The 13511-nt window shown below is 39.0% G+C and overlaps 1 protein-coding gene across 1 annotated transcript in view; it reads left to right on the top strand.

Moving 5' to 3' along the window:
* The window catches only part of htr4 (5-hydroxytryptamine receptor 4), a 135187-nt gene that overhangs the window by 22723 nt on the left and 98953 nt on the right, over nucleotides 1–13511 (top strand). The window contains exon 2 of the mRNA XM_059990201.1: nucleotides 4473–4554. Within this exon, the coding sequence (XP_059846184.1) occupies nucleotides 4529–4554 (26 nt within the window). The 5' untranslated portion in view covers nucleotides 4473–4528. The remainder of the gene's footprint in view (nucleotides 1–4472; nucleotides 4555–13511) is intronic.

Genomic DNA, 13511 nt, shown 5'->3' with positions numbered 1-13511 from the left:
TACAATGAGGGTATATTAACATTATTATTAATAGACAAAGGTTGAAGCACCAAACATACGTATTTGACCCTTTGAACCTACTTTGCCTTTCAACTTGCCTGAATTTCTATTTCAGTTTCATTTTATCATTTTCTCCTCCTAGCTTTTTGTGCCTTTGTATCTAGATATCTGTGTACCAGTTTTTAAAATATTTTAAATAACTTATCCTCCACCAAGGTAAAAAATTTCACAGATTCACCACCCTCCTAAGGAGGTAAGGATCCTTACCTCCTGAATCTGTAACCCTCATTCTAGGCCTCTTCCCTCCCCCTCCCTCTACTCCAGCCAAAGGAAACATCCTCACCACATTCAATTCTGTCCAGCTGTGTTAAACTTTAGTAGCCTTCAAAAGATTCCCTCTTATTCTTCTAAACTCTTGAGTACACAGGTCTAGTTGATCCATTCTTTCCCCACGTGATGATCCTGTCATCCAGGAATCATGTTGGTGTATCTTTGATGCATTCCTCAATGGCAAGCATGGTCTTTCCTGGGGAAGCAGACGAAGACTGCATATGATAGCACTGCACAGTTGCAGCAAGATCTTCTTGTTCCATTACTCAAAAACATCTTGTAAGTAAAAAGTTATATCCTGTAACTTTTAATCTGCTTTCTTAATTTATTGTTATATTTGCATGTTTGCTCTGAATAAGGAACATCAGTTGTTGAACGTACCATAAAATTCCCAATTGCCATTTATTTGTGCTCTCCCTTCCTGTCTTTTACCCTGCCAAGTGGATATTTGCCCATTCACTCAACTTGTACAAATTGCCTTGAAGCCTTTTTGCATGCTTGCAATGCACAATTCCATCTAACTTTGAGTAACTGGCAAATTTACAAATGTCATGGTTGTCCTCTCATCCAAATTACAAAAAAGATATTGTGAATAGGACCCAAGCATTGATTTCTGTGATGTCAGACTAGTCACCTCCTGCCAAACAGAGGAAGCAGAATGTATTTCCACTAGGTTTCTTGTCTGTAATCAATTTTCAGTTCTTTCCAAGTATTGAATATGACATTGATGACTCAAAGTACTTTAAAATACTGCAGCCTCGTACTTTAAACACCATCCTTTTTGGCTGATATGTTAAAAGCTCAGTTCCACAAAATCAGAGATACTTCCATGAAGAAAAGGAAATGTTATTATAATTCAAATAGAATACATGTTCCTCCATTCTAACTAGGTTTTTCTAGACAATGAAGCTTGAACCAATAAAACAATCAGATTATAGAATAAATCTTCAATATGCGACATGCAACATGCAAACAGAGTTTCACAGTATCTATGTATAATGACAGTAAAGATCATTCATTCATTCATTCATACATGTTAGGGCAAGCAATTAAGTATAGAAGCATAGTAAATTATTGCATTTTCTCATTAGCAGAGAGTGCTCTTTTTTACTAACATACTTGATTCTGGTGAATTGGTCCATCCATTAATTAGGCAGCCACTTCTTTGGGCCAACTTGTAAAAATCAAAAAATAATTGAGAAAATAACCAGAATTCCCTTCATTTATTTGGGACATTATGCCACTTAATTGGGAAGGTGACTGTTGCATCAGTTAGGGCAAATTGTTTTTAAATAGCATTTTTACGTGTGTTTGTGTTCAAAATGCAGTGAATTTTTGTTGATGATAGTAGACAAAAAAAGCAGTAAGATTATTTAGAATTGTTTTGCTTACTACAGTTTCAAACACTCAGGCTTGGAGGTGACAGAAATGGCTGGGAGTGAAAATGAAATAATTTCACTACTTCAAGTAATTAGAGACGACAAAGAATTTCAGGTATCAATAATCATCTCTAATGTTATAATAAAAATGAAAACATGGAGGATGTAATCATTGAAAGCATTGTATGAAAGCAATCCAATATCTGCACTAGGCATTTGAACTAATTTTCTACATTTACAGTCAATCAAAAGAACATGGCAGTGTGTTGGTTGTCATATCTGAATCTGAAACCCGTGAGGGAACGTTTTTAAGGTGAAAGAGCTGTTGCACTGGGATAATTCCATTGTCTCGATCTCTGAAGTCTGGGTTCAATGGTGTGAGTAGTCATCACAAACTGGGGTTTTTTCCAGTTACAGTGGATAATCATGACTTCACCTGTGTCTTACCATGCCCCCACTCATCTCGAAGTGTTGCGGAATTGCTTTCTTGGCCATTGGATCTCACTGTTGATCTCCAGTCTGCTGGAGCTGATTTCACATGCTAGGCTGGGCATGTCTCTATTTCACCGGGAGTTGAGGCCACCAGCTACCCTCACCTGGTTTAGCCCACCTGTTAAAGTGATGTGCCGGCTGTCGCATACAAACCACTACTTGAAACCAGAGGTGAGAGCTGAGTGTCTGGTGGGAACCAAAGGTGAATGAGTTGCCCCAGAATGAACACGACAAGGCCCTTCACCATTCCCTGGACACCCCATACATAGCAACATACACTGGATAAATTCCTTTTGTCATTTTATAGTACTGTTTTGATAGTGTTCTAATTTGTTTTGTATTTCACTTAAAAACGTAATTTGTTACTCAGTTAAGCAGTAGATTCTCTTTTTTATACCTTTTTTAACTATTTCCATGAAACTTTGTCTAATTGGGACAAAATGTACTGGTCCCGATGTGTCCCAATTAACCGGAATCCACTGTAGTTACTTAACGTCTTTTGAAGTAAATAAAACAAACAAGTTTGCCTGTACTTCTCATGGCTCATCTGATTTGTGAGGCCACTAAAAGAAAGGTAATATTTCAGTCCATTGGCACAATCAGATAACAGAACTCTTTTGTGTTGCCAGTATTGTAATATTTTATACCCTGTAGGACCATTAAAAGTTATGTATATCACAAACCCTTCGACTGAGCCATGTTTGTTACCTATACATTATAAAGGCTAAGAAAAGATATAGTCAACCAATTGCATTAATTCTGACTTTCCTTTTGTTAAAACTAAACCATATAAGGTAAAGAAAGATGCAATTACAACGCTGTCCCTAGAAGAAGATGCATTATTTTTGCTCCTCATTGTACTGTTAGCACTTAAAATGAGGTGGTAGCAGGATCTAAGTTCTACAACAAGTAAATGCTCATTTATTGCCTTCAGGATTTTTCAGGGCTGAACCTTTCTGTAAAAAAATATAACTCTATGATTCCCTTTCTCCAAAATTATGGAAACTAGTGCTATTGAAAATTCCAAGACTGGAATGATAGATTTTTACTAGATGATAGACAAATGAGTTCCAAAACCAGGATAGATAGAAAAAATAGTTAATCTCATTAAATGGTGGAAATGGATCATAAATATCTGACAAATAGATGACAGGTTTATTGTTTTAAATCTAGAAATTCTCACTTTCCCTCTTCCGCAAATCTCCACAACATCATGGAAGTTCATATTAAATAGAGTGTTAGGAGGCACCTCCCTAAATGCCACTGTAAGTTTTGAGCATTAAAGTCTTCCAATACCTGGAGCTACCCAGGTTGCAGAACAGAATGGAAATGAAAATGTGTCAGTGGGACCAATATTAAAGTAGCATTTTGTACTTTTTCATTGATGCTTTCATAGACCTGTGGTGCACCTGGCAGATATACAAGTAGTCTTTTCTGACTCCTGTTCCTGTTTTAACTCATGTACATTGTGTAAGACCTTGGACTCAAATGATTCTGCAGTTGCTGGAAATCATGAGCAACACACAGAAAATGCTGGAGGAACTCAACAAGTCAGGCAGCATCTATGGAGAGGAATAAACCGTCAACATCTTGGATTGTGATCGGTCATCAGGATAATTGAAGGTTCTGGCCAAAAACATCTACTGTTTGTTCTCCTCCATAGAAGCTGGCAAGCTTGCTAAATCCCTCTAGGATTTTGTGCGTACCGATCTGTATCCTGACTTCATTTGTGCATTGTGCATTTCCAGAAGTTACTCAGTGCTTTGTGTTGCTGCTTTCTATTCTCCTTAATCCACCCTTCCCATTAAATCTTTAATAGCAGCCTTTATTCTCATTGGTTTTCATAACACTTTTTTTTTAAGACAGTAATGTCTAGGCCTTCTGACCACCCAGTGAAAACTATATCAAATAACTCTATAGTGTTCAAAGAATAGTTTACAATCCACCCACCAAGTGTACCACAAATGTAAGATTTTGTATAAACCTCAAAAGGTTCAGCTTTATCACAAACATTTTGATGTAATTGATTTCACTTCAGTGACAATATCTCTATTTTGTGAGAATGCAAAACTGTAAGATGCCTAAAAAGGAAGTTTTTATACTTCAAAGTAATTCATTATCTATGAAGCTCTTCAAGCTGGACAAGAAATGAGAATGCCCAATTTAAAGCAAGCGTTTTGACCAAGATTTAATTTTAATGCAGATGAAGAAAGTAAAAGCAAGTCATGGATTTGAAATATGTAAAATAGTTTTCTGTCTTTCTATTTATAGGGCAAGTTATCTTGCATGGGCACGGGCATCAGATACTTACATGTTGACTTTCTGTGATGGATGAAGCTGATGTAAATGAGAGGTATGAAAATAATGTCATGGAAATATCTTAAAATTTTTGCTGTAGTCTCCTAAAGCATAATGTGGTATTAAGACTTATGACAGTCTATTGATTGTAGATAACTTAATGGATTTCAATGTGATTCTAGCTGTGTTTAAATCCCAAACTTGTATGAATGATAATAATTATGTAAGCTACTGTTTAATTGGATACTTAAACCAACAAACAAAAGTTGATTACATTCTTCAGTAGATATACTAATATTCCAAAATTCAGGAAGTTTTATTTGTCTTTTTTTCTGCTATTTTCCACATTAATATCATCCAATTGCTTGTGCTATATATAAAAAAGTATGTATAACTTTAGAATCAGGTGACTTACCGTACCAACCCTGCGGTCTCCCTACTACTTCTGTATCTTAACTTGTACTTTGAACATGCTAGATGGAGACCAGCCAGCAATTTTAATCAATTTGAAGGCTGGAATCAATACATCACTGTAGCATCCTGGCAAGGCTAACTCAATATTGATAAGAACAGGACCTGAAAAAGAAACTAAAGACCATAAGACCAAAAACATAAGGCAGAGTTAAGCCATTCAGCCTATCGAGTCTGCTCCACCGTCGCATCTTGGCTAATCCCCGATCCCACTCAACCCTATACGCCTGCCTTCTCACCATATCATTTGATGTCCTTACCAATCAGGAAAATATTTATTTTCACTTTAAATATACCCACAGACTTGGCCTCCACCACAGTTTGTGGCAGAGCATTCCACTTATATACTATTCTGCAACTAAAAAAAAAATCCTGTTTACCTCTGTTCTAAAGAGTCGCCCCTCAGATTTTGAGGTTGTGCCCTCTAGTTCTGGACACCCCCACCATAGGATACATTCTCTCCACATCCACCTTATCTAATCCTTTCAACAATTGGTAGGTTTCAATGAGATCCCCACTACATTCTTCTAAATTCCAGTGAGTACAGACCCAAACCTGCCAAATGGTTCTCATAGATTAATCCCTTAATTCTCAGAATCATCCTCGTGAAACTCTGACTCTCTCCAATGACAACACATCCTTTTTGAGATATGGGGCCCAAAATAGTTGGCAATACTCCAAGTGTGACCTGACCAGTGTCTTATAAAGCCTCAACATTATCTCCTGTTTTTTAAAATATTCTATTCCCCTTGAAATGAATATCAACATCGCATTTGCCTTCGTTACCACAGACTCAACCTGTAAATTAACTTTCAGGGAGTCTTGTGCAAGTATTCCAAAGTCCCTTTGCACCTTTGATGTTTGAACCTTCTCCCCATTTAGATAGTAGTCCGCACTATTGTTCCTTTTACCAAAATGCATTATCATATATTTTCCAACATTGTTTTCTATCTGACACTTCTTTTGCAATTTGTCTAAGTCCTTTTACAATCAAATTACTTACTCACCACTTCACCGATCTTTGTATTATCTGCAAACTTTGCCACAAAGCCACCAATTCCATTATCAAAATCATTGATAAACAATGTGGAAAGTAGCTGTCCTAATACAGATCCCTGAGGAAAACCACCAGAAAACCAGAAAAGTTCCCCTTTATTGCCACTCACTGCCTCTTGCCTGTCAGCCATTCCTCTGTCTATGCCCCTCTATCGTCCAGACTGACTATTACTTCCTCGAAGAATTCTAACAAATTTGTCAGGCAAGACTTCTCTTTACAGACACTATGCTGACTTTAACTTATTTTATCATTAATCTCCAAGAACTCTGAAACCTCATCCTTAATAATGGACTCCAACACTTTCTCAACCACTGAGATTAGGCTAACTGGCCTATAATTTCTTTTCTTTTGCCTTCCTTCCTTCTTAAGGAGTGGAGTGACACTTGGAATCTTCCAGTCCTCCAGGACCATGCCAGAATCGAGTGATTCTTGAAAGATCGTAAGCAATGCGTTCATTATCTCTTCAGCAACCTCTTTCAGAACTCTGGGATGTAGTCCATCTGGTCCAGGTGATTTATCCACCTTAAGACCTTTCAGTTTGCCTAGCACGTTTTCCTTTGTAATAGCAATGAAACTCATTCCTGCTCTGTGATGCTTACAGAAATCTGGCGCACTGCTAGTGTCATCCACAGTGAAGACTGATGCAAAGTGCTTATTAAATTCATCTGCCGTTACTACCTCACCAGCATTATTTTCCAGTGGTCCAAAATCAACTCTTACCTCCCTTTTACTCTTTTTATAATCAAAAAACCTTTTAGTATCCTGCTTTACATTTCTGGCTAGTTTGCCCTCATATTTGATCTTTTCCCTTCTTATGGCTCTTTAAGTTGCCTTTTGTTGGATTTTAAAAACTTCCCAATTATCCAACTTCCCGTTCACTTTTGCCCTTCAGCCACCTCTGCTCTGCCATCATCCCCACCAGTATCCCCTCCAATCCACCTGGGCAAGGTCCTCTCTCATGCCTCTGTAATTCCCTTTATTCCATTGTGATACTGATATATCTGACATAGACTTGCCCTTTCAAATTGCGGTATGAATTCAATCATATTATCATCACTGCCTCCTAATGGTTCCTTTACATTAAGATGTCTAATAAGATCTGGGTTATTACACAATACCCAATCTAAGAAAGCCTTTCCCGAGTAGGCTCAAGCACTAACTGCTCCAATAAGTCGCTTCATAGGCATTCAACAAGATCCCTCTCTTGTGATCTGATGCCAATTGATTTTCCGAATCTCCTTGCAGATTGAAGTCCCCCATTACAATTGTAACATTACTCTTATTATATAACCTTTCCAGCTCCCTTTGCAATCTCAACCACATAGCTTGGCTACTATTTGGAGGCTTATATATGATTCCGATAACGTGTTTTTTTTTATCCTTGCAGTTTCTTAACTCCACCCACTAAAATTTGGCATTCTCTGACTCTATGTCACCTCTTTCTAACGATGTTATTCTATCTCTTATCAACAGGGCCACACCACTGCCTATGCCTTCCTGCCTGTCTTTTCAATACAAAGTATATCCTTTGATCTTAAGCTCTCAACTATGACCTTTTTTGCAACCACAGCTTAGAAAAGCCAACAGCATCATACCCACCATTCTCTAATTACACCTTATTACATCAACCTTATTCCGAATACTAAGTCTATTTAAATACAGCACCTTTAGTCCTGCATTCTTCACCCTTTTGAATTTTGCCTCTGTGGTACAATTTAACTCTTTGCGCTGTCTGCATTTGTGCCCAATCATTGGCTTGCCCTTTTTTACATGCATATTACGCCCTACATAAAGGGACAGGTTGCAGTGGTAGCTCAGTAGACTGCACTAAAGTGCATTATTATGCTCAGACAATGGTTAGCTGATGTAAAAAAAATAGTTTGTAACAAAGGCATATTCCTTGAACTTTTTAACCTGAGGGAAATGCTAATATGGTTGCCAATAAAATTAGTGAGCTTGAGCATTTTAGCATTCTATAAAGGACAAGAAGGAAATTCATAAAGATGTGGAAAAGAGAATATAGAATAAAATTAGTAGGAAACATCAAAAAACTGTTAAAGCTTCAAGGACAGAAATAGTAACATTTATAATGGGAAATAAGGAACTGGCAGAATATTTAAACAATTAATTTATGTCTGTCTTCACAGAATTCTATAATAAACCCTTCCAGAAGCACTGGAGAACAAAAAGTTCAATGCAACTGAGGAAATAAAAGAAATTAGTATGAGTAAAAAAAAATTACACCAGAAGTTAATGAGCCTGTAAACTGCTAAATGCCGAAGACATGAGATACATTCCAAAGTTTTGAAACTGATTGCTTTGAAGATAGACGATGCAATGGTTTTCATTTTCAAACACTTTATAGATTTTAGAATGTTTGCTGCAGATTGGAGGGTAGCAAACATCACTCGTCTACTTAAGAAATAGTAGAGTGAGCAAACAGAGGAAGGCTGATCTGATATCAGAAATTGTGAAATTGCTGAAGTTTATAATAGAGGTTGTAAGAGCAAGGCACTTTGAGTGGACAAACCCAAACTGGTATTATCTGAGTTATTTGAAGATCCAGCTTATAGAAAAGATGTGAGGGAATGTGTGGATGTGGTGTATTCGATAGATAAGGTTTGAGCACTTTGGGATTGGGGGCCATACACTCACATAAACTGAGAACTGGTCAGCAAGGTAAAAATAAAGAGTAGAATTAAATAGATCTATTTGCAGGCTGTAACTATTGCCCACGAGACAAAACCAATCAAGAATACATGTGGAATGAGGATGCATAGAGTTATCAAGAAATTGGGGGAGGGGGGGGGGAAGGGGTGATAATCTGCATTGTGAGTTAGATAAACAGTGGAAAATCAGATTACTGCAGATGCTGAGTCATTCAGTAAACTCAAAACTGAGCCCAATAGACTCTGGATAATAGCTGAATTAAGGGAGATAGAGCAGAAAAATGGTGCTGGTAGAAGATCAGCCATATTCTATTGAATGCCAGAGCAAGTCTGAGAGCCCATATTGTATAACCTACTTCTGAGCCTATTTGTTAAGTCCACTATTCCACTCATATCCGAGCAAGGGAAGATTCAGCTGTTATTGGATCAATGAATAAAATAGAATTCCCATTTCCATCGCTGCCTGTGGTGAACTATGTGCCTGTCGGGACACACCCCCTGCTGACTGCTCCTGTGGCTCCTGCCACAGGCCCCTGTATAAAGGCGATCTGAGGCCTGACGCACGGCCTCAGTCTCCAAGACATTGTATGATAGACACTCACTCCTGGTTCCTTCTTCCAGTCAATAAAAGCCGATATCTCGCCTTACGTCTCAGTGTGAGTTATTGATGGTGCATCACTGCCTTCATCATCTCACTCATGGGCCAAGCACACTGCTTCCATTCTACTGGAGAATGTGTAGGTATAGATCTTTGTGACTGTAAGCCAATTTAAGGCAGCAGATGAATTGCCAGGAATGTGTGTGGGAATGGTCGGTGTATCCTTAGAGTCATCTGATTGCCACATTTGATATTCCACATAATTACCCATACTGGTGATACTAGAAGACAGTGTTGCATTAACTCACTGCAATATTGATCAGCATGTTTAGAAAATCCTCAAAATACATTACATGTTCTCTATTGCATTGTAACAATTGTACTTTTTGTTGATAACTATTACCATTTCTATTATTTGAAACACCTTTGTGGGTCCCTGATAATCTTGAGCACCTTAATCTTAATTCCAGAAATATCCTTTTGGGTTTGCACACTGGTCACATGTCAGTTGTCTCTATGTTTCATGTGTTCTTGTTGATCCTTGAAATCATGGAATATTGTGTGTATGTAGTTGATTATATCTAGCACCAATGGGAATCCAGTCAAAGATGGAAGCCTATATGCCTGTATATCCTCACTGGCTTAGTTAGAGGTAAAATTCCCTTATCTGCTGTCCCTGGAAAGCACATTAAACATGACCTGTCTTGTGGATTTCATGATGGCACACTACACTGGGATGTTGCTCCTCACCTCCTCACTTCCCATTCACGTCTCCCAACTGCAGGCTACTTCTGCTGATGGCCCACTTTCTATTCTACAGCTGGAGTTAGCAATAACAGTTTGCTGCCTGCACTGTCGTTTATTTCTCATCCAGAAGCCAGTCTGACTTAGCCTCAGAAAGTGTGAACTGTCCCCCACAAAAAAAAATGAATTAGCTGTGAACATTGGCCTTTTTCATAATATGTCCTTGAATTTGCATCTTTATTGGCATTCTTATGTTGTTTTGTATCATGCCTTTAGTTGGCCCCATAACAGAGTGGTTCGGTTTAAAATTGTGAGCTATCATTCCAAATGAGTGATTACCCTACAGGCAATTCACCTCCCCCAGAAGATTTGTGTGCAAGCAACATGATGCACACCAGTTAAATGCAGGAATCAAAATGATAGAGCCTAATAAGTTTGTTTTTATTGCTAGATGGAACATACCCCACCCTTCCTCACCACCACACTTGCAACAACCAACATATTCGCCAGGTTAAGATTCCCCATGATATCTCAATTCCATGCAGAAGAATGCAACAGAAAAGGAATTAGTATTGTTAGTACTTTTCGTTTGTGCCTTATTTCAAGGTTTGTATTCAAAATATTCAAATAAATGATAATTTTGGACAGAGTCAAGGAAGAATTATAAATATGAACTTAATATACTGTGCATCCAACATCAAAGGCATTCTCTTCAGTCACTCTTCAGTCAATATTCTTCATTCTATGCTCTGAAAATCAAACATATGGTGCATATTTCTCACGATGATAAGCAGTGGAACATTTTGTCAAAATTACAATTCAGCAGATAGAAAAAGTCCTTAAGAGTTTCATGCTCCATTTGATTTTACTAAATCTCTAGTGTTCAGAAAAGCAATGAGAGGAGTTGTTTGCAGGGATAGATAAACTTCAGTGAAATTGAGATCAGCAGAAGCCCTGCTTTCACAGATTAAATACTTAGAAGAAGATGTCTGTTCCAAAAAGATGAGAGGTCAATCATGACTATTGATTTTAAGAATAATGGGGGCAAGATTGAAAATAAGTTTCCGTTAGTTCCCAAGAACAAAGTTCAAAGGCTACATTGATGACTGCATTAGAGCTGCTTTCTGCCTTGATGCTGAACTCGTCATTTCATTAACTTTGCCTCCATCTTCCACGCTGCCCTTCAATTTACTTGGTCCATCTCTGACACCTCTCTCTCCTTTCTTGACCTACTCATAACTTTTACAAACCTACTGACTCTATTGCATCTTGACTACACATCTTCCCACATGCCACTTGTAAAAATTGCTATACTCTTTTCTCAGTTCCATTGTCTCCGTTGCATCTGTTCTCAGGATCAAACATTCATCTGAGATGTTCTCCTTTTTCAAAGAACCGTGTTTTCCTTCCCCCACCATTAATGCTGCCCTCACTCACATTTCCTCCATTTCTCCCCACATCTCCCCTCAGTCTATCTTCCTGTCGCTGAAACAGGGATATGGCTCCCCGTGTCCTTACCTACCACCTCACAAGCCTCCGATTTCAGCATATCATTCTCTGCAATGTCTGCCATCTACAAGAGAATCCTAACATGTTGCGCATTCCCCCCCACCCCCATTACTCTCTGTTTTCCACAAAGATTGCTCTCCATATTACTCCTTTATCCACATGTCCCTTCACACTGATTTCCCTCCTGGCACTTACCCCTGCTAGCAGAACAAGTGCTACATCTGTCCCAACAGCTCCTCCCTCACCATCAATCAGGGCCTCAAACAGTACTTCCAGGTGAGGTGACACTTCACCTGGGGTTTGTTGGGGGTCGTCTGTTGTATCGGGTGTGGCCACCCTGATGTAGATCGGGGGATCACTTTGCATCTTCACTCTATCTGCCACTAGAAGGTGGGATTTCTGGAAGGTTACCCATTTCAATTTGGCTTCCTATTCTTAGGGTTGATCCATGCTGTCCTCTACTGTCGCTATGAGGCTTCTCTCAGATTGGACAAGCAACACCTCATATTTTGCCTGGGTAGTCTGATGGCATGACATCGATTTCTTTAACTTCTGGTAATTTCTCCCCCCCCCCACCCACTTTTCCCTTTATTCATTTCCCATTCTGGTTCCCCCCCCTCACTCAGTCTTTTCTTTTTACCTGCCCATCACTCCCTTTAGTGCCCCTTCACCTTCCTTTTTTCCCTTGATCCAGTCCTCTCCTATCAGATTCCATCTTCTTCAGCCCTTGATCTCTTCCACCAATCTCCTCCCAGCTTCTTACTTCACCACCCCTCCACCACCCGTCCACCTTCCCCACTCACCTAATTTCACCAATTGTCTGCCAGATTGTACTCCTTTCCTACCCCACCTGTGTAACCTAGCTTCTGCTCCCTTCCTTTCCAATCCTGCTAAAGTGATCTTGGCCTGAAACTTTGATTGATTATTCCACACCATATATGCTGCCTGATTTTCTGAGTTTCTCCAGCACACTATTTGTGTCATTGAAGGTTGAAAGACAATTGCTTTGGAAGACTACATGACAAGGCAATGAATTCATGATATAATGACATTTTGTTAAATGTATGAACTAAAGATTTGACCTTAGATGTAGGATGGATGCCAAAGAGTTCAAGGTAAGAAACAGGTATGCAACATTAGAGCAAACTTCTCCAACAACCAGAGCTCAAAACAGAAGTATTCAAAATGTTCTTTGTAATCATATTGTGCCATTTTAATTCTTTTCATCTGATTCACAAATTATTTTATAGGCACATCCACAGTGCCGGATAGTCATGATTTTGTTATTTTAGACTGCTGGTACATTCCTATTAGCTCTTGCTTGTATGGTATTGCTTTTGTGCTCTTCATCTAAGAGGTCTGTCTGGTTGATCCAAACCAAGAGGACATGGGATGGCAGCCAAAACAAAAGACAGAGGAATAAGTAGGACACTGATTCACAAACGTCAAAAGGTCTCTTTATGGCAGGAAGAATATATACTTCTTCCACATAAATGGTTAAAAAAAAAGAAAAGATGGCACTAAATTTCATCTGCTGTGTTGAAGCCGTCAGCGTGCAAGGTGCCATAGCTTGCATTCATATTTGCTTGAATGCTCCACATTGCCAAGCTGGCACCATTCTGAATAGAAAAGGAAACCCATTCCCTGAATGTGCAATTTGTGGCTAATGGTTACAATTAGCATGAAGATCTGCGCCCAGTCGCTTGAGTGAAGCCTTGATCAATTCTTCCTTTGCCAGCCCTGTGTCACGTTAACCCAACCACACAGTCAAGCCACAGCCTGGTCACTGATTGACAGGCGATGGTTGGCGAGCCCGGTCAGGAAAAACTGAGCTGAGCATAGCGTGTGAAGCAAGCCTTCGACTGATGGTGCAGGAGGCAGCAATGTCCTATTTTGGGATGGTATTCCCTCTGCTAATATGAATGTAACATTGCCTCATGAGATGTTTAACTTGAGAAATTGGT

This window comes from Hypanus sabinus, chromosome 15 (genome assembly GCF_030144855.1).
Source record: "Hypanus sabinus isolate sHypSab1 chromosome 15, sHypSab1.hap1, whole genome shotgun sequence".
Classification (NCBI taxonomy): Eukaryota; Metazoa; Chordata; class Chondrichthyes; order Myliobatiformes; family Dasyatidae; genus Hypanus; species Hypanus sabinus.
Note: the sequence above shows the minus strand (reverse complement) of the source record. Positions and strands in the feature narration are given on the sequence as shown.